The sequence below is a fragment of the Chrysemys picta genome, chromosome 7, assembly GCF_011386835.1.
Source record: "Chrysemys picta bellii isolate R12L10 chromosome 7, ASM1138683v2, whole genome shotgun sequence".
Lineage (NCBI taxonomy): Eukaryota > Metazoa > Chordata > Testudines > Emydidae > Chrysemys > Chrysemys picta.
In genome coordinates, this window is record NC_088797.1 from 106,093,525 (window position 1) to 106,115,556 (window position 22,032).

The 22,032-nt window shown below is 43.3% G+C and overlaps 1 protein-coding gene across 2 annotated transcripts in view; it reads right to left on the minus strand.

Moving 5' to 3' along the window:
• Window positions 1–22,032, minus strand: part of DOCK1 (dedicator of cytokinesis 1) — a 538,667-nt gene that overhangs the window by 203,994 nt on the left and 312,641 nt on the right. For both annotated transcript variants that reach the window (XM_065552235.1, XM_065552233.1), the window contains exon 29: window positions 8,899–8,993. In XM_065552235.1, the coding sequence (XP_065408307.1) occupies window positions 8,899–8,993 (95 nt within the window). The remainder of the gene's footprint in view (window positions 1–8,898; window positions 8,994–22,032) is intronic.

A 22,032-nucleotide genomic window follows, 5' to 3' on the forward strand; every position in this document is an offset into this window, starting at 1 on the left:
TCACAACTGGGCGCCACCACTGCCAACAGAAAGTTCAAGGATTAAATGAATACTGAGATTGAACTATCCTTTCATCTACAGAAATGGTCCTTCCCGGTCAGGGTTGTGATTTGTGTGTAGAATAATGTAGGAAAACTGGCACTAGAAATGACAATACAATGCCTGTTTTGTGGAAAATGGACTTCAGTTTCTAGGGCTATCAGCTGTGCACTTATCACAAACACTGCAGATTAGATCACTAGCCTCTGATTTCTGGAGTGAAAAATCCAAGTTCAAATCTGTCCCAGAGCACAAGTGATTTTGATGATCAAGGAACAAAAGGAAATTTAATAGGCAGCACTTGTTTAAAACAAACAAAAGGAAGCACTTCTTAACAGGGCTTTGGAGCGGAGCCCGGAGCTGGAGCAGCTCCAGGTTTTTGCCTGGAGCTGGAGCGGAGCCGGAGCACAGCTCCAAAGCCCTGCTTCTTAACACAACAAACAGTCTACCTGGAACTCGTTGCCAGGGGATGTTGTGAAGCCAAAACTAAAACTGGGTTAAAAAAAGAATTGGGCAAGTTCATGGAGGATAGGTTCATCAATGGCTATTAGCCAAGAATGGTCAGTGATGCAACCCCATGTTCTAGGTGCCCCTAGCCTCTGACTGCCAGAAGCAGGGAGTGGACTAGAGGGGATGGATCACTAGATAATTGCCCTGTTCTGTTCACTCCCTCTGAAGCACCAGGCATTGGCGACTGTCATAAGACAGGATAGTGGGCGAGAGGGACCATTGTTCTGTCTCAGTATAGCCATTCTTATGTTCTTATCTCCTACTCCCCATTTCTGAACATCACAGGAAAGCCACCCAACATTTTGGCCTTATTCAATATAACTGGCAGTCTATCTCAGGGAGTCTCGTGTCTGAAACCTAGAATTCACTGATAGCGTACTGGAAGGAAGCTAGTACTACAATTGCTCTATAACTAACACTATGCCTACACTTGGGCTCAGACTAGTAATATTAGATCCTCACTTGCATGACTACTACATTCTGTCAAAACATCCACATACATAAACCTTAAAATAAACATAACTTAAAAGCATCTATAATATCTTAAATAGCATAATTCCAAATCAACTTCTGATAACAATGGCAGAATTCCAAGAAATGTTTTCTTTAAAGTTATTTTGGTTCATCTTTATTTTCTAAGCAATTTAAAAAGGAACACATTTAGTAACAAATGTTCAGTGCCAAGTGCAGAATTATCTGTCATATAAAGCAAGTGTCTTGCACAGAAACTTCCTCAGGTGAAAAGCTGACGAATGTAAATGTAGCTAGATACAATTCTAACTCAGTACAAGATCAAGAAATAGTTTTAAACTGAAGATGTCTAATAAAAGTACTATGAAGACATATGCTAAAGAAAAAAAATGATAAGGCCCTGATCCTGCATGGACTTATGCATTTGCTTAACACACATGGAGTAGCACTGCTGACTTCAGTGGGACTTCTCAGAGTGCATAAAAATAAATCTTTGCAGGACTGCAGCCGAAATGGTTTAAAAAACCTGCAGTCTTCTGCTATCTCAGACCATGATTGCATCAGACTCACATGCTAGGAACGATTGCTTCTGGTAACTGATTGGGTGAGACCCCTTCAAGGAAAACAAAAGGTACTACTATAATATTCTTCTTAGTCAACAACCAACTTTGCTCTAAGGCATGGGTTAGGTAAGCATTATGCTGTTGGGTGTTCTGCTTTTTGGCTAAAAGAAAGTCTGGACAACTTGGTCATTAGAAATCCCACACATAGAAGTAAAACATTTACTCTGGTGTCCTTACCAGATTCAAAATGGGTAGCATTTCATTACAGATAGTGTGTCATTACTGGTAAACTTTGCAGATGACACAAAGATTGGGGAAGTGGTAAACAATGAAGAGGACAGACCACCAATACAGATACTAATACGGTGCCATCTGGATCGCGTGGTAAGCGGGGCTGAAGCAAACAATATGCATTTTAACCTGTACCTCTAGAAACAAAGAATGTAGGTCATACTTACAAGATTGGGGACACTATCCTGGAGAGCTGGGAATCTTTAAAGGACTTGTGGTCATGATTTGTAATCAGCTGAACATGAGCTTCCAGTGCAATGCTGTAGCCAAAAGAGCTAAAATGATCCTTGGATGTATCAACAGGGGAATGTCAAGTAGGAGGAAAGAGGTTATACGACTTCCATATTTGGCACTGGAGTTACTACTATTGGAATACTGTGTCCCAATCTGGTGTCCACAATTCAAGAAAGATGAAGAGGCTTCAGAGAAGAGCCACACGAATGATAAAGATTGTAAAACATGTCTTATACTGAATAGATTCCAGGAGCTCAGTCTCTTTAGCTAAACAAAGAGAAAGTTGAGGGGCTATTTGAACACAGTCTATATAAGTACGTATATGGGGAACAAAATTTTGATAATGGGCTCTTCAATCTAGCAGATAAAGGTGTAACAAGATCCAGTGGCTGGAAGTTAACTAAATTTTATTAACGAAACTAAACTAGAAGTAACTAAACTTTATTCTTGTGACTGTTGACAGATTTGACACTGTAGTCTAGCAAGCAGTATCTTGATTTTAAATCTCGGTAGGAGTTCTCCTACTGGAATGATGACAGGAGAACCACTCCGCTGAAGCTTGCATCTGACCTAGAGGCCTGCCCCAATGCATAGGTAAGTACTGAATGGGTAAGCTGAACTCCACCTTGCTGCCCTACAAATCTCAGTCAAAGGGATACTGTTCAAAGAGTCTGTGGAGGTTGCCTGAGTTTGAGTTGAATGTGATCTAACGTCCAGATGAATCTTCTTCTCAAGAATATAGCAAGTATGTATGCAGTCCGAAACCCACTTGGATAGTTTTTGTTAGGATATTGGCTGTCCTCTTATCCATCCTGCAAACACCATGAATAGTCTCAGAGAGGTTCTAACCATTCTGGTTCTATCCAGGTAAAAGGACAAATGCCCTACCCATTTCTAGGGTGTGAAGCTTCACTTTGACTGGTGAAGAATGAGGTTTAGAAAAGACAACCATGGGGTGAATTGATTATTACTACCACCCAAAACAATCATAGGCAGGAACTTAGGGTGAGGTCTCAGGGTGACCTTGTCCTTGTGGAAGATAATAGAGAGGGGACCTGCCATGAGGACCTGAATTTTTCCATTTGTCCTGGCCAATGTTATGGCAACTTGGAAGGCTGTCTTTACAGAAAGCTGCTGGATTGAGCAGGTAGCCATGGGTTTGAACTGAGGCCCAATTAATCCAGTACTATGCTGAGATCCCAAGCAGGAGTGTGTTCCGTAGTTGGTGGAAAGGCCTGGGTCAGTCCTTTAAGGAATTTCATCATGGTCCTGGCAGCGATGTGACAAGTCCAGTGCTGTCTGGAGTGCCATTCTAGAGGTTACCTGCCCTTTGGACATGGTGGATCTTAACTCCTTCTGATATTCATTGAGGGGGCTTGTCCATTAAAGAGGAGGGTTGATTCCATAGCAGAAAATGGTACTTTGCGAAGAGTGCCTGATAACTAGTAATCCCAGCCTGAAGACTCCCTAAGGTGTACTCTTTATGTCCAAAAAGGTTCAGTTTTTTAAGATCCTTTTCGGTGGGAATCGACCTAGTTTGTTGTTCAGACCTTTCCTGTGGAGCTTGGATGATCAGAGACCTCAAGGTGGGGGGCTGGAAGGAGTACTCAAATCCTTTTCCCAGCGCCTTATATCTCCTATATGCATACATGGAAGTTGGCAGGGATCGATGCAGGAGCATACCATACAGTTTTAGCTGGTTCTAGCAGTACCTCATTGATTGGTAGGACCATTCTACCTGATTGAGAGAGCCGGAGAACACCCAGCACATTACGCGGCTTTTCTTGTCTGATGCCAAGTGAAAAGTCTCGAGAGTCCATTAGCTGATGAGTCTTTCAACTCATCTGAAGGGGGTGTGGATGGAAGGTTGGTCATTTCATCAAAGCGGCAGTGGCTATTGGTGTTTAGGGGAGAAATCATGCCCACTGACTCTTTGTTCCTCCTCTACTACAGACTGTTGAGGGGTTAGTGTCAGGGCCAATTGCAGAAGCTGTTTGGGGGAGGAAAATCTTAATTTACAATTGAGCTGGGGAGATGCAGTACCTGATGGTGTCATCAGAGATTGGGACCATGATGGCTAGGCTGCGGTACTGGCATTGGGGACTTCCTGGCTATCGGTACTGTGTGCTGAGGCAAAGTGGTTACCATTGGTCTTGGAACTGGCTTCATCATCAATGGGTCAGCAACATGGAAGGCAATGTATGCACTCTGGCAAGACACTCTCAGTCTCAGTAATCTGCTAAAGTGGTACTAAGAGGCTCAGGAGATCTTTTGCAGCTGCATAGGGTTCCAGGGTGGTTGGTACCAAAATAGACCTTTGCTCCATTATGATCAAGTGTGATGGCTCCAGTGTCTGCTCTAAGTAAGCTGCCAGCCTCAACTGTCCCAGCTCAGGAATCAGAGCCAACAGCTCTGTCCTGGTCAAGCCACTAGGGAGTGATATTGAGGAGCGGCAGCCAAAGGGTACGCTCTACCTTCAGTACTGGAGTAGTTACCCTCTGCAGCCAAAGAGTCCCCCACCAAGGACTTCAACAATGTGAAGCCATCCATTTCTTTGGTTTTGAAGGCTGAGAGGGCTCTGAGCATTCATGTCTCTTCAAGGAGAACTCTGACAAAGAGGAACACCTTTCTCTGATTTCTGGTAAGGACGGGGAGCACTCCTGGATTAAGACGAACTCCCTTTAACTGATCAAGGATGATGGGCAAAGGCATTCTTCTCTTACCTTCTTGATTCGTGAAGCTTTGGCGAAAGACAGAACGAAAAAGGGGGTTTGAGGACCCCAAAACAAGTGCCACTAACCAGCAAAAATCACTAGCTGCATGTTCACAGAGTAACAGCTGACAGCACACTCCGAACAATGACAGTACAAAGGAACAGAAGGGACCCTGTGTGCCTGGGCACCAAGGGAAAATAATTAATACTCAGGTATAATCATAATGGAGCAAAGGTCTTTTTTTTTCTTTTTTTTTTTAACAATTTAGGAAGTTTTAACCTGTTTACTAAACCTTGCCATGTAAATATCAGGAACAAAACAATCATTACAACTGTTCTCTTTTGTTTAAAGACACATTATACAGGAAAATAGCCATCAGATCTTTCTATTTAACAGGTTGTTACCATGTTACAGAGTGAGCATCATTACAACATCTATGACATTTCTAGTGATTTTATTAAATTGAATGAAACCTCTATATCCACATGTTTAACAAACCATGTATGTCTATCAAATGTTAATATTCAAAAAAGTTAGATAGGTGGGGTTTTTTTATGGTTTTTTTTTTGGCAGGTGAATGTACTTTTTCTGAGTAAGGAATAAAAGGTAACCAAATATCAAGCATCTGTCTGTTTTGCTGGATAGGTAATTAGTATGTTAATTCCATATTTTTGAACCATTCCTCAATGGTTGGGCTATTTTTCTTTTTTCCATTGAGGGACTACCAATAGCCGAGAGGCTACTAGCAGATAAGAGATTAATTCTTGAGTTCTGCATGTAGTTTTGTATACAGAATTATACAAGTAAAATGATTTTGAAGTAGGTACATTACTAAATTTCTAGATACACATTTTCAAAAGTTCTCCTTAATTTTACCCAAATATTTGCAAGGTTCCTTCTTCATATATGCAATACTGTACTCATCTGTACACAAGAGTATTCGAATGTGCAAACTGGGTAATTGTGTCTCTAACTAAGATTTTCCATGCATGGAAACAGATGTGCTTGCAAATACTTTGGGCACAATTAAAATATGTCCTTTGAGAGGTTGCCCCATACTGCCAGAACATAACAGTATTAAAACTACTGAAATAAATTAATGAACTAGCACACACTTTTTAATTTTTTTTTTTAATAGTGGTGTGGCACTGTGTACTCAGATTCAATTTCTACTGATGACAGGAAGCAATTTCTGGCAGACAGATTTGCTACATGTTCCTGGATGTTTCAGTGACTCCTTTCCAATAATAGGTTGAAAACAAACAAACTAGACAGGGGAAGATATTTTCAAAATGTAATTTTCTATTTTTGGAAGCCCCACCCTACTTCAGAAGTTAAAGAGTTCAATTCATTTCAGAAACACACACAATGATGCATTTAATTAAAATGCTCACATTCCCATTAAATTTAGGTAAAGAAGTTTAACTTAGAGATGAACAAGTCTCTATACATCTCTCTCTGGATAATTGTCAATACAAACAAGCTTGTGGATACAACATTCTTTTAGACTGTACCTTCTTCAAATACTGTCTCTAAAAGTATGGGAGTGATAGCACAGAAGACTCTAACATTGTGACAATACAGCTGGCTTTTCTGCTTTTTCAGGAAGTAATGTCCAGTATAGGAAAATACACATAAGCCGCACTTTGTAGGTACCAGAAGATCAGGAAAGAATCACAATACATCACCTACCTGCAGGCCTCTGCACACTCCTGTCTCCAAAGTTATTCTAGTTCAGACACTGTCTTAATTTCACCTCTATACTAAGTTGTTGCAGACCTTTATTCAGTTGTACCGTATTAAAGTTACTTGCCATAGTCCGAGACTAAAAACATCATGCTTGAAAATACTGCAAAATTTGCTGAACCAAGAACTGTATGCAGGGCCGGCTCTAGGATTTTTGCCGCCCAAAGCAAAAACAATTTTGGCCGCCCCCCCCTTATTTAATTACCCCACCCCCAGCCCCGCCTCAACTCCGCCCCTTCCCCAAATCCCCAGCCCTGCCTCCTCCCCCCAGGCTCTCAAGCCTAGGAGGGAGGGGGAGAAGCGGCACCGCGCCGCGGCCACTCGGAGTCTCCCCCCCCTTCCAGGTTTGAGAGCCTGAGAGGGAGGGGGAGACTCCGAGTGGCCGCGGCGCGGGCGCCGCTTCTCCCCCTCCCTCCCAGGCGCCCAAGCCTGGGAAGGAGGGGGAGCAGCGGCGCGCGAAACGGCCGCTCGGGATTTCCCCCTCCCTCCCAGGTTTGAGAGCCTGGGAGGGAGGGGGAGACCCCGAGCCGCCGCGGCGCGTGAAACAGCTGATTTGCGCTCCACTGCTCCCCCTCCCTCCCAGGCTGGAGAGCCTGGGAGGGAGGGCGAGTAGCGGCGTGCGAATCAGCTGTTTCGCGCGCCGTGGCAGCAGCAGCGGAGGTGAGCTAGGGCGGCCGGGGCACATTTTTAGGGGTGGCATTCTGGCGCCGGCCATGCCGCCCCTAAAAATGTGCCGCCCCAAGCACCAGCTTGTTTTGCTGGTGCCTAGAGCCGGCCCTGACTGTATGTTAACCCCCCGCCCTCACCTTCCTAAAAAAGGAACTTATTTGCTACTATATTTTCAAATTGGTAGCACACAGACAAAAAAACCAAAACATCCACACAAATCCACAAAATTCACAAGGCACTTGGCCCTGCCACTTGGGAAATTTGGGTTCAATTCCAGGACAAGTATTTCATTCTCAGCAGTGGCAGAATCCTGGGAAAGCATCACACTCATCATTGTCAAGTTTGGAGAAAAAAGCATATCAGTCTCTTAACAGTAACTGCTGCATGACTAGTAAGTGGGGCCAATAGGCTGTAAATAGAACTCTTTCCAGTGCTGTCTCAATTCTTCTTAAAATGATGGTGCACAAAGAAAAATAGAGGGGGGAAGAGATATTTTCAGGATTTCAGCAAGGATGGTGGGATAACATATGCCGTAAAGGCTCCCATAGTGATCTCTGCATATTATAAATCTGCAGTAAAATCCTCAGCTGGAGTTTATGAACAGGGGGCCCATTTAAAACTTGAACAAAAAATCCAGTAGGTTTAAGTCCACATTATCAACTAATTTGAAAAAGTTCTTTTATTCAAAACACAGTGTTTTTTGAGTTACAGCAGCACAAACATGTTTGACCATAGCCACTAAACATAAATTCAAGGATGGCTAAATTCATTTTAATCCAATTTATTACCCATAATAAAATTCATTCTTGAGAGGAGTTGTCATATGCCAAGTTTCAAGTTACAGTGGATTTTTATGGCAAAAGTATAACCCCCATTTTATGGGTTAATAGGGTAAAAACTGACAACTTTATAGCCATGATAGCTAACAGTATGCACAAGATATTTCTCCAAGCAACATGGAAACAAGATGCTTTTTTTAAAACTTGCATCAAAGTGCACAAAAATGTGTGGGAGATATTTACTAAAATGGCAAATGCAAAATATTCCACTGAATCCTGTTAAATAATAATTAAATAATAAAAAACAGAGAAGCAGTGACAAGGCAAAAAAACATGATTTGAAAGATTCGCAACTTGTCACTTCATTATCAAGCTGATGGGAACAGTTTTTAAATCCCTGCCCTTTCAATTAGGATGTATGAAAATGCATTATCTACATGTTAACAACATCAAAACACTCTCACGGCAGATGCTCAACCCTGCACAGTAGCCATTTATTTCTGAAATATGTGATGTACAAACACATGTATCCTGACTGGAATAGTATTGGAAATTCAATTAACTAATAATAATAATAAAAATGTTGGTTTAATGTTCCTCCTCCACAATCTGTTCTAAAATTGTTGGTGTATGTTTTTTTAAAATGACACCCTCCCTTGACTTGTGATGGACCTGAAGAGGCAATGCTTTACTGCTTCTGTTTCAATAACAGGTCTACTGCAATCTCTAGAGCCAATTTTTCAAATAATTATTTGCATCACAGAAAAAAAAAATCTCTCTGCTGCATTGTGTGTGTGACTGTTTCTAAGCAACACTGTTGTTTCAGATCAAACATGAAATAGTCATCTCAGTAAAGGTTCAGCGCTTTTTCTCCGTACTTACTTATTCTGCATCATGTTCATTATAACCCAGTCGAAAGGATAGACATTCTTCCCAATGAGATTCTTGAACATGATGAATGTTTCCATCAGAAAGTCCTAAAATAAGAGGGAAAACATTTGAAAAAGGCCACTCTTTCAGATCAAATATGATACCATATGGCTGATGAAAACTCACTTGATTAATGACTAAATTCAGAAAGGTATCTCTTGCTTTGCTGAATGAAAAAATACAAACTATTGTTAAGGTAAACTTTATATTAATTCTATAATTATATTATTGATCCCTTTCAGACGATATCTGTAACAAGTATAGGTTTTTTTCTTTTTTTAAACTAAATAGTTCTATATTGTAATCAACCAATTAATGGTATAATTCCATGAAAAAGAACAAATGACAAAAAATTCATCAAATTTAAATTTTTTGCTGAAGGTGATTCCAGCTCTCATTGATAAATATGTAGTTAAGGATAAGCATGAAGTCTTACAAAATGAACTTCATAGTACACAACAACATAACACACCAGTCAAAGAAGAATAGATATATAAAATTGAGATCTGTCAATCCTGTTTTGAATATAAACGTTAAAACAAACTATTTGTATATGTAAAAAGAGGGAGGAAGAAGGTTTTAAAAATATTTCCTACGTTAAGCAAATAAGGGTCCAATTATACAAAAGTATTCACTGGTGAGTAGGTGGATTCTCAGCATAGACTTGTTTTAAAAGTTATGCTCTGGTTTGAATTAGAATTAATTCAGGGAAGTCCTATGCCTGCGTTATATGGGAGATCAGAGTAGATGATCATTTTAGGCTCCCCCTAAAAAGAGACACAAATTGGTTCTGCAAGAGAAAAACTGATGCTGCACAAAATAAGCTTGGTGGCATAAGCCAGTTGATTTTTGTATAGACATGAACAAACAACTCTCTGGAGAAAGAAACTTGTGCAATTTACATGTGCTGTGAAGTACCTAACACAATTTGCGGTGCTGTAAAAATAATAAGGCGTATTAACATGCAACACTTTACAGAGCATCAAAACCACAGAAAATATGCAGAGAGCCAGAAAGAGCTTATGCAACAGCTCCTCATCCCACAGAATGTACCAGCTAGTCCCGCTGAACTTTTTATTCTTGATACAATTGTCTCCGTTATTCTAGTCCAAGGCTGTTTCCTGTGCAGGAGCTTACATGGAACCTTGTTCAACACCATCTCTTCAAAATGTCAGATTTCTCCAACACAGAAAAATGACACCCATCTGTCTTTTCATGCAAGACAGTGTTCTCCCATTCGTCTGTCCATCCAAAGTCTTAATGGAACTCCATGCTTGTTTGAGTTAATCTTTCTTGCTCATTGTCCTTTTAAACATTTTAACACTGGTATGAGTCCTGGTATTGAATATACCCTGGGAATGTTATTGCTTTCCCTAGAATACTAGAAGAGGTGCATGTTCCCAGGATATACAGCTCTCCCTGGTCAATATTATGGATACTGCCATTGACCAGCCAGGGAATTTCTCACCTCGAAGAACCAAGGAGTTCCTAAGCATGCTCAGCAGCTGTACAGTGAGATGGGAGTGAGAGAAAGGATGACTGGTTTAGAATGTCTCGTACAGCTTTCTGCAGCAACCAAAGGAGGAAATATTTCACATATTTTTATCTGATGAATCGAAATTAGGTGCAGTGGCTATACAGCCAAAGAGGCCCACAAAACATCAGATGGCACAGAATATGTATTTTAAAGTAACACCACTAGGTGAGTAAAACAGCTAATGGTAAAATTACTCTCCATAGCACATCAGTAAAAGAAGACATTCTGACATTAAAAGAAGTGACTTCCCAGACTTCCAGAGTTTGCAACTGCTAATAGTTAATATGAGATGCTACTGTTGCATAAGGCAAAATTCATTCCAGGCAAATACTTCACTAGCTCAGTAAATGTGTTCTCAGTTTAGTGATCAAACTGCATACTTCACTACTAGCTTTTCATATATAAGTTACAAATTTTTAATGATCATATTGCATATTTTGCTGACTGGAATCATGCAGTATTTCTTTCATTAAACTACGTTTTTACTACATGAAATGGTTGATTTCCTTGTTGATCCTGCTTCATAGCTTAATAACTGAGACGTCAGTGGGAGTTGTACTCATGTGAATGAGGGCAAATTTGGGCCCATAGAGTTTATCTTTCTGAATATTTTATGAATGCAGATACATACTTTCCTGGTTTCTTATAACAGATTTCATTTTGTACTTTATTAGTTCTGCTGGATGCTTCAGCTGTGGAGTTTTTGCACACTTTGCTGATCAAGCTGCATGTGGTGGCAGATGAATTTTCATGCATTTTGCTGATCAACTTGCATACTTTACTGACCATGAAGGTGATGTAATATCTGATTTGTGCTAATTTGCTGATTCAGCCACGTATTTAATCTACTGACATTTACACTTTAATAACCCCATTTTCACAAAGGTACTTTAATCATCAGCACGTAAAGTTTATTGAATAGAATTTATACCCTCTGAAGTTTACTTATTCATTATGTATTTATATCAGTGCTCTCTTGGCAGTTTAGATTCTATCCTTCCTATATGAAAAGTAGTTGATTTTGTGCCAGCATGGCTTGCATTATGAGCAAAAAGCTGGATTTTATTTTTAATCATCAGCTCATGCTATGTTTCCTCGGCAACTTTTAAGGTAAGAAACTTTTAGTGCTACTTTGAACCAATACAAACTGCTCTAATTGTAAAGTAAGGATACAGAATCAAATTGTAGGAGCAAACCATGCAACTCTTCCTTCATTATAGCACAGCTTCTGCCTTCTGACCAACTGAGAAGCCTACTTGATATGTCACTGAGGACAAGTAAGGTCTGAAGCCCTCTTGGATGCTGCACCAGTGAGCTTCACACTGGTGACAGAGAAGGGGTAACCAGCTGAGCTCCGAGACAGATGGGTTCCATTTGCAATCTTTCTTGTTTTTAAACTAAGGGGAAGGGAGAGGACGACAGACAGTGTGTAGACAGACAAACAGGACTTACAAAGAGATCAGGGTGAGGAAAGGGAATGGAGAGCCATTTATTTTAGTTCTCCGTCTTTTAAACACAGTGTTTAGCTGAGATTGGCGTGAAAAAAACAAAGAATGCAATTTTCCTTGTTTCAGCTGACTATCCAGCAAGCTCAATATACAAAGACCTCTAGAATGGTGGATTATAGGATTTCAGAGTGAGAGTTTCTGAACATAGAGAGAATAAAGGTGATAGGAAAGGGAAGAGAACCCTGACATTGCCTGCCTACTGTGTGATGGCCTCTTTCCCTGCCTCACCTGACAGTTCATATCAGGCAAACTATGTTTTTTCATGAACACCGGAAATGGGGCTGAGGCTGCCCTGCTGTATTCTCCCTTCTTCCCAATAAGCCTGACCCTCTGCCTTGTAGTTGGGTGCAGAACGGAGAAAAGAATGCCCCTTTCCATCCTTCAGGCCTCCAGACGTCACACACCATGTTTCACAAGCTCTACTGTTCACAGAGTTGTGATTTTCCAGGAGTTCCAATAAATCCCAAGGCTTAGTAAGATCATTTGAAGCTCTCTACAGAGCACATAAGAAACATGGGAACTCCATATAAGGAGGATTTTAGGGGACAAGCAACTCCCTTGTAAAGCATCCCCTACGGTAAGTGGATCCCCACCTACCAGTGACATGTATTGGCAGCCAGGCCTCCCCAGAGCACCACTATATAAAGCAGATGGCAGGTGGGCTCCACACCAGCCCATTTATGGGGAAAGGGGCACTTGAAGAGTAGGCAGATATGCTAGGGCTTTAGTAAGGAGTAAAATCTTCTAACTATTGTGGCTTTTCTGAAGTAGCAAGCAAAGTGGCGGTTAAAGAAAGCCAAAAAGCAATTGCTTTAAACTATAAAGCAGCCATGAAAGTAATCTCTCACACTCCCAGTAGTGCCAGTTCAAAATCTGACTTCAGATGAAATACTTGGTACAGTAGTTCTCAACCGGGGGTCTGCAGCCCCCTGGGGGTCCATGACTCCTTTCAGGGGGTCCACCTGGCCCCATGTCTGAAACCTGGTGCCCCAAGCCCCGGCGACCTCTGTGCGACTAAAGCTTGGAGCGGCGCGGGGTTGAAGCCAGCAGCCTCACCTGAAGCTGGCAGCCCCAGAGTCCCATCTTCCCGCCATGGGCAGAAGTCCTGAGCCCATGGGAAGAGAAGGGGGGGGAGGGGGGAGGAAGGGGGATCAAGGGTGTTGGCCCCCAAACTACAGTGCCTTACCCAGAGTGGGGCCGCTCCGCCTCCCCTACTTCCTCCTCTCCCCAAGCCCTCCTCAGACCCAGGGTGTAGGTGGGAAGCCAGAGCCAGGCAGTGTGGGGCCGTTGCTCCTCTGGCTGCTGGTGCCATGGAGCGGGCAGCTGTGGCATTCGCCATCTGCTGCTGGTGCCCGGGGTTGTGGCTGCTCCTCAGCTCCCAGCCCTCTTTGACTGCTCACGCAGCTGGTAAGAGCCGCCTGGGAGGGGGGGCCCTGCTCTGGGGCCAGCACAGCTCTCGGGGAGCAGCCACTGCAGGGAGGCCCTTCTGTCACATCGCCCCTAACTATCCTTCTCCCTGCAATCTGAGCTATCCTCCACGCCCCCACACAGCCTCTAGCTACCCCCTGCCTGCACTCTGAGCTACCCCCTCCCTGCCCACGCATTCCCTAGCTACCCCTTGCCTGCACCCAGAGCTATACCCCTCACTGCACACAGTTCCTAGCTACCCCCTGCCTGCACCCTGAGATGCTCCCCCCACTGCACACAGCCTCTAGATACCCCCTGCCGGCACCCTGATACCCCCTCCCCACCCACAGATTCCCTAGCTACCCCCTTCCTACACCCTGAGTTACTCCCCTCACTGCACACAGATCGTAGCCCCCCCTCCCCACCCACGGATTCCCTAGCTACCCCCTTCCTACACCCTGAGCTACTCCCCTCACTGCACACAGCCCCAGCTACCCCCTGCCTGCACCCCGAGCTACCCCCCCTGCCTGCACCCTGAGCAGCTTTCAAACTTTTTGAGCTGAGTCCCCGCTTTGAGTTATATTTTTGGTTGCGGCCTCCCACAACCCAGACAGGTTGGGTTGTCTGCTTGGGTGAGTCAGGGGGTGGAGGTGGCACTCCCTCCCTGAACCCCGCCAACCCTTGCCCCCCCCCACCAATAGAAATCAAATTATGCCTATACCCAAGGGTCCCCCCCATCAGCCCAGAGCCACCCTCCCACCCCACTGGGCCCTGGAGTTTTTATACATATTGGGGAGGGGGGCTCAGCAAGAAAAAGGTTGAGAACCCCTAACTTTGTAGATAATTAAACTTCCTGGAATGGAACCATGAATCTTACATTATGTTCTCCAGACAGAATCTACATGAATCTTCACAAAATTTAATAGCCCTCCAAAATGGTGGGAAGCAGTTAGCAGCACCAGAAGTGCCTCCCAACCCCTTCAACCAGGGTCCCCAAACAGAGACAGAAACAGGGGGGAGTGGAGGAGCACAGGACACAAATCAGGAGAGAGAGTTTGAGCTCAGTGTCTCTGAAGTTGAGGAGTTTCAAGGAGGGAGTGAATGACCCTGTCAAAGGCAGCATATATAATAGATCAAGAACCATGAGCATGAAGAACTGCTGTGGGAACCTAACCAAGAGGAGGACTTCAGTGAGCGGAGGTTGTGAGCAGTGGGTTTGGTGGAAAACATAACTACTGATTACATTTATTTGTATAACAGCAAGCAGGATTCAGCTTCTCTCTTCACTAATCTAAGAGACAGCTGAAACAAGCACCCCAAACCAGTAGATTCAATGTTCGTAAAAAAGGTGGTGGTGTTTTTTTAATTAATATTCTAAACATAATGTAGACTGTTACTTTCATTTGAATCACATTTATTCTGAATGCTAGATTAGAGTAGAGAACTTCACAAATTGATTATAAAGTATGTAAATACTAAAATATGTACATTGATGAGAAGTTACAGACTTTGTTGATGACTTTCAAGCCACTCTTCTATAGTTAGTCCACTAAGAGAGGCCCTGATTCTCTAAGACTTTTTCAGGAATGGAGCAGCTGATTGTTAGTAGAGTGACCTGAAGGAATTTTAGGTAGAACTATTGGCGTATTCGGGTAAGTATCTCTGCTCAGATTTCCTGCTGGGTATGGCAAAATCATAGAGATGCTTCTGAACTTCATACTGAATAGATCCCAACAGCACCAACCCATAATGCAGTGGTGTATAAAACAAAATCTGCTATGACTTAGGGCTGGTCTACACTTAAAACGCTGCAGTGGCACAGCTTTGTTGCCATAATGCTTCAGTGAAGAAGACATTACCTATGCCGATGGGTGAGGTTTTCCCATTGGTGCCGATAATCTACCTCACTGAGAGGCAGTAGCTAGGTTGATGGCAGAATTCTCCCATTGACCTAGTGGTTGTCTACACAGGGGTTAGATGGATATAGCTGCATCTCTCAGGGGTGGGGAAATTTTACACCCCTGAGAGATGTAGCTATATTGAAATAAATTCTTAGTGTAGACCAGGCCTTACTTCTCCATGAGCTCAAGGATCTGTTTATGAAAGCTCTTCTGCTTATTCTTTTGGCAGAAAGTTTTTGAGATCCTGCTTCTTGGCATAAGTGCTAAAGCTATGCTTATATCAAATAGTCTGAATGTTAGCTGGGAGTTGACTTAAGGAAGAGGCTTTCAATGAATTGCACGTCAAAACTATACGGCCTCTTCACAAATCACAACTACATAGTTGTTTATTTCACATTTGTACATAGCCCCGTAAGGGTACATTGTATTATCATCTAACCCATATATTCTTATATTAAATCATATTTATATATACTTTCTGGCTATACATAATTATGTGTGTGTGTGTGTGTGTGTGTGTTTATTTTAAGCGCAAGTCTTTTTCTATGTTGTGTTTGTATCAAATAATGTACACTGTAGTGGCATGACGTGTGTCAGGCTCTGGTGCCAGGAAGTCAGGCTTGGCGGTTAGAGTGGTGGTCAAAGCCAGACGTAGGATCGGGCCCAGGCTGAAGACAGCGCTGAAACTGGGCTCCGGGGACAGACCCTGGGTCCAAACCAGAGTCAGTAGACAAGACAAATCAGTATCATAGTTGGAGTCCAGATGCAGGCCAAAGGTCAAAGTAAGGTGGTCGGAGTCACTAGACAAGCCAAATTAGTATCATTGTCAGACTCGAGATGTAGGCCAACGGTTGAAACCGGGTTGGACTCAGTCCAAGTGTCTGGAGGTCAGGAGGTGGATATAGGGCTGGAGCAGGTCAGTAACAGGGATGTGAGCAAGGTCAGATTAGAGCATGGACAAGGCTGGAGCACACTGGAACAAGACTCGGGGCGAGGCTGGGGCAGGAACTAGAACCTGAGGGTCATCTGACCCAGGCCCTGCTCAGGGAGAGGCTGCTGCAGCATGCCTGAGAGCTGAATCACTCAGTCTGTTGGAGGACTGAGTCAGTGCAGCTGAGTGAGCAGCCCTGGTCTGGCTGCAGGTTTGCCTCAAAAAGTGGCATTTCCTTTCCTCTCTCTTGCGGTCCTGCCCCTCACTCTCTTACTCATCTTGCTTTCTTTCCCCATCTAATACCTTTCCATGCTCTCCTTCCCCTCCTTCTAACTTTCGCTTCCCTCTCTTTTGCCCCCTTCCCACATCCAGTGCTCCTTCCTCTCTCCTTGCTTCTTCCATCTGTCTGCTTTTAGCTGGGCTGTAACCAGGGCCGGCTCCAGGCAACAGCGGAGCAATCATGTGCCGGGGCGGCACATGCTGAGGGGTGGCATTCTGTCCATTCTTGGGGCGGCAGAGTCCAAGCGGCTTTTTTTTTTTTTTTTTGCGCTTCGGCAGTTCGGGCAGCAGTCCCAGCATTTTTTGTTTGTTTGTTTTTTGTTGCTTGGGGCGGCAAAAATGGTAGAGCCGGTCCTGGCGGTAACTGGGTTTCCGAAGAAAAGCTGCTGCTGGCTATACCACAATCAGCTGTTTGGCTGTTATGGGGTATAAAGAACAAATCGCTAAGCGCATACCACCTACATACAGCTGAGCAGAGCAGGATTGACAGCAGCAGCTTCTCTTTTGAAGCCTTGCCATAAGCTAGCAAAAGGAAGGCAGTGGGGGGGGGGGGGGTAGAGGTGAAGAAACTGGATGGATATGGATTAACAGATTTTACATATACATACCTCACACACATACACACACACAAACACGTGTATAATAGGTTTGCTTGATACACTTAAACATAATGCACTTACCACTGAAAAATAGACACTAACAATAGAAAATCAGCCTTTTAAACTCTCCAAGGCATTCAAAATTTTACAGAAATTATGTAGTCTCTAGCTGTATCATATGAAGTGAACACCTTTACAATGGAACTACTGTCTCTGGTGGATTACTATTTAATAAACTATTGTTTAAAAAAAGTCTATCATAAAGCAAAGTATAAGGTCAATAATATATTCCAGGCTATGTATCAGTCAGCCAAAATATGCACAAATTGACTATGTAAAGGAAATGTATCCTTTGCCCTTGTTTACCTAGCAATGCATGACCTCCTATAATCATGAGCCAGCGTGCTTGGCCTACTGACGGCAGTTTAAATCACTAAGATCTCCTGGGCGAAAGGATATTATGAAAATAGCAACTCTCATAGCCAAATACTAACACAGACCCTTTTGCTAGCCTGAAAAAATGAAGGTGAGATCCCACCTCATTTAGAGTCTAACCACTAACAGCTAATATTTTCAAAATTGTGTAAAATGAATTCATGTTCCTCTCCTAATATTTCCCCTTCATACAGATTCCCAAACTAAGGTGCAGAGAAGAGACTTGATAGAACCTATTTTACACATCTGTTTAGTAGAAAGCATGAACAACATTTGAGGTCTAACATTATCTGGAACTAAAATTTCATTTTCAAATCCTCTTCCACGGTCACAGGCTCTGGCAGGTGTATATGTCTGTTGCATAAACACTAGGGCAATTTATATCTACCATCTATGCTTGAAAGCATCTTTGTGAGTCAGATCACTCCACTCTAGAACAGGAAAACATTCATGTTACAAATCCAAGATGTAAGAAGACTGACTAGTTCCTAAAGAAATGTCAATTGGTTCTGATGCCTTTTATGTATTTACTATTGCAGTAGTTTGAGACATACTGTGGAAGAGGCAAAACAAGTTCCAGAGCGATTCAGTCAGCATCCTAAACCATGGATTGAGTGGAGTAATATGCAAAGATGAGACTGAATGGCAATAATTAGGGCCCTACCAAATTCACAGTCCATTTTGGTCAATTTCATGGTCATAAGATTTTAAAAATAGTAAATGTCATGATTTCAGCAATTTAAACCTGAAATTACATGGTGTTGTAATTGTAGGCGTCCTGACCCAAAAAGGAGTTGTGGGGAGGGGGCTCGCAAGTTTATTGTAGGGAGTTTTGCAGTAATGCTACTCTTACTTCTGCACTGCTGCTGGTGGCGGCGCTGCCTTCAGGGCTGTGCAGCTGGAGAGTAGCAGCTGCTGGCTGGGAGCCCAGCTAGGAAGGCAGAATCGACGCCAGCAGCAGCACAGAAGTAAGGATGGCACAGTATGGGTATTGCCACCCTTACTTCTGTGCTGCTGCTGGCAGGGCGCAACCTTCAGAACTGTAGCAATAATGGACGATGTAAACTAATTATATGATGACCTCCATGAACAAGCGAAGAGTGATAACCTCAAAGTGAAAGAATTTTGAACCACACTGAAGTAGTGTTGACTAATCTCAAACTGATAAGGAGAGAGAGAAGCTTGTACCAGAGAGTTAATTTTATGAATTTTGGGTGATGATGCATTAGCCATTTTTACAAAGAGCAGATAACTCAAAATATCACATAGCAAATTTGGCATCACTAGTTATTCCTAAATCAGAATAGTATAGTTTGTTATGGTCAAATCCTTAGTGCCTACAAAGCAGTCCTAAGCCAATGTACGGCCTCTTCTCAACACCCTGAATAGCGTCAATGAACAAAAAATAGTTTCTGTACAAAGAGCAAAATCCAAAATGTCATCTATTAAAAAAAACCCTTACTATAACAATACATATTCAGTATAAAACAAAACAAGTTTAACCTTTTTTTAAAGAAGCAATAAAAAACTGTAATATAGATCTCATGGCATAGTAAGAGTAACAGTTCTTAAATTATTGTCAGATTTACAGATTATGGTGAAGAAGTAAAATGAAACCATGGTCTAAAATCAACAAGATGAAATCCAATAAAGGTGGTCAGTGCAAAGTACTTCACTTAGGAAGGAAAAATCAAATGTACAGCTATGTGGAATGTGGAATAACTGGCTAGGTGGTAGTACTGCTGAAAAAAGATCTGGGAGCTTATAGTGGATCACAAAATGAATCCAAGTGAATCCAATCAACAATGTGCTGCAGTTGCAAAGCAGGCTAATATTCTGGGTTGTATTAACAGGAGTGTCATATGTAAGACATGAGGAATAATAGTCTTCCTCTCTTCGGCACTGGTGAAACTACAGCTGGAGTACTGCGTGCCACACTTTAGGAAATATGTGGACAAACTGGAGAGAGTCCATAGGAGAGCAACAAAAATGAAAAAAGGTTAAGACATGACCTGACATGAGGAAAGATTAAAAAAACTGGATATGTTTAGTCTTGAGAAAAGAAGACTAAATGGGGTCCTGATAACAGTCTTCAAATACATTTAGGGCTATTATAAAGAGTATAGAGATCAATTGTTCTCTGTCTCCACTGAAGAAGCAAGATATTAGTAAAAACTTTGTAACTATTAGAGTAGGTAAACTCTAGAATAGGGCTCCAAGGGAGGTTGTGGAATCCCCATCATTGGAGGTTTTTAAGACTGGATTAGACCAGAGGTGGGCAAACTACGGCCCGCGGGACCCTCCTGTCTGGCCCCTGAGCTCCTGGCCCGTGAGGCTAGCCCCGGGCCCCTCCCCTGCTGTTCCCCCTCTCCTGCAGCCTCAGCTCACCGCACCACTGGTGCAATGCTCTGCGCAGCTTCAGAGCCGTGGCCTGACCCGGTGCTGTGCTGCACGGTGGCGTGGCTGGCTCCAGCTGGGCGGCACGGGTGCCTGTCCTGGTGCTTTGGGCAGCGTGGCTGTACCGCCACCAGCCACCGGTGCTCAAGGCAGCGCGGTAAGGGAGCAGAGGGGTTGGATAGAGGGCAGGGGAGTTCAGGGTGGTGATCAGGTGGCGGGGGTGTGGATAGGGGGCGGGGAAGTCAGAGGGCGGGGAACAGGGGGGTTGAATGGAGGCAGGGGTCCCGGGGGGACAGTCAGGAAGGAGAGGGGGATTGGATGGGATGGTGGGGGGCAGTCAGGGGCGGGGGGTCTGGGGGTGATCAGGGGACAGGGAGCAGGGGGTGGTGGATGGGGCAGGAGTCCCAGGGGGGCCATCAGGGGACAGGGAATGGGGGCGGGGGTTGGATGGGGCAGGAGTCCTGGGGGAGCGTGAGGGGGCAAGAAGCGGGGGGGGGGTGTCAGATAGGGGGCGGGGGCCAGGCCACGCCTGGCTGTTTGGGGAGGCACAGCCTCCCCTAACCAGCCCTCCATACAATTTTGGAAACATGATGTGGCCCTCAGGCCAAAAAGTTTGCCCGCCCTGGATTAGACAAACACCTGTCAGGGAGGGTCTAGGTTTATTTTGTCCTGCCTCAGAACAGTGGGTGGACTTGATTTCTCAAGGTCGCTTCCAGCCCTACATTTCTATGATTCTATGATGTGAAAATCTCACTTATGCTGAAGGAGAAAGTGACACGATATAGTATATGGCCAAATATCTTTGGGGAGTTCTTCCTAATAAAAAGTAAAAATTCATAGAGCTGTGAATATACTTCATTGATGCCCCGCAAATGATTGGGAAGTGTGAATCCATAGATAGTTCTTATCTTTTGAAAATGCACACATTCTACATCAATTTAATCTTTGTTCCAGTTACATTCCTGTTTTGGGCTTAGGGTTACTGACTTGTACATACGCTCTACCTATGTTCGGTCACCAGAAAAATCAACTCTATAAACCAGATTTTCAGGAAGCAGGTGAAAGTGCTAGTATCACCCATTGCTAAATACCACCCTATTTTGTATTGCCCAGATGATATGAGAAATCAAATAGTGAGCACAGTCCAATTTACAACAGGATGACTGGTTGATGCCATATTCAGATAAGTCTGTCATGATTCTATGTAGTTTTTACTTCTTTGTCATTCAAATGAGATGACCACAAATCTCTAAAAATATTGGTGTATATGAAATATCCCAAGAGGGGAGAAAAAACAGTTATCACAGTATCTATGGTTCTTTGGCAGTGTTACCACTCCATGTTCACATTTGGAGGTATGCCCCAGCTCTGAGGAGCTTCCAGTACATTCTAGAAAGTCATGCTCACTAGGGCTGCACAAACACCCGCTCATGACACTCAAAGTTCAAAGTTGACATTATAAAAGGGCCATGCAGCCCAAACCATGTCAGCTCATTACAGTAAGCAGAGTTCAGGAGCACTCCTCTGAAGGACATCCTTTGGGCAGGTCTAAAAATGGATCTTGCCTTTCCTAGCTCATCTTTTCATAGATTTTAAGGGCAGAAGGGACCACTATGATCATCTAACTCTGACTTTTTGCATAACACAGGCCATAAAGTGTCATTCAACATCAAGTTGGATTGAGGTAGAATATGTATTTTAGAAAGATATCTGATTTTAATTTACAGACTTCAAATGATGGAGCCTCAATCATAGCCTGAGGTAAGCTGTTCTAATGATAAATCACCCTCACTTAAAAAGTTGTACATTATTTCTTGTCTGAATGCGTCTAGCTTTAACTTCCAGCTTCAGAACTTCATTATGCCTATGTGTGTTGGATTAAAGAGCCGTGTACTATCAGAAATTATTTCTGTATGTAGAAGCTTATGGACTGTGATGAAGTCACCTCTTCATCTTTTGTGACCCCCAAACTCTAAGGGGTGAGCGCAAAAGCCTTGGCAGAAAGGCTGACAAAACCTTGGGTTAAAGAGCCTCAGGGCAGGACTCTATAAGCCTTCGTCAGAGGGGTACACGCTATATATCTATATATCTA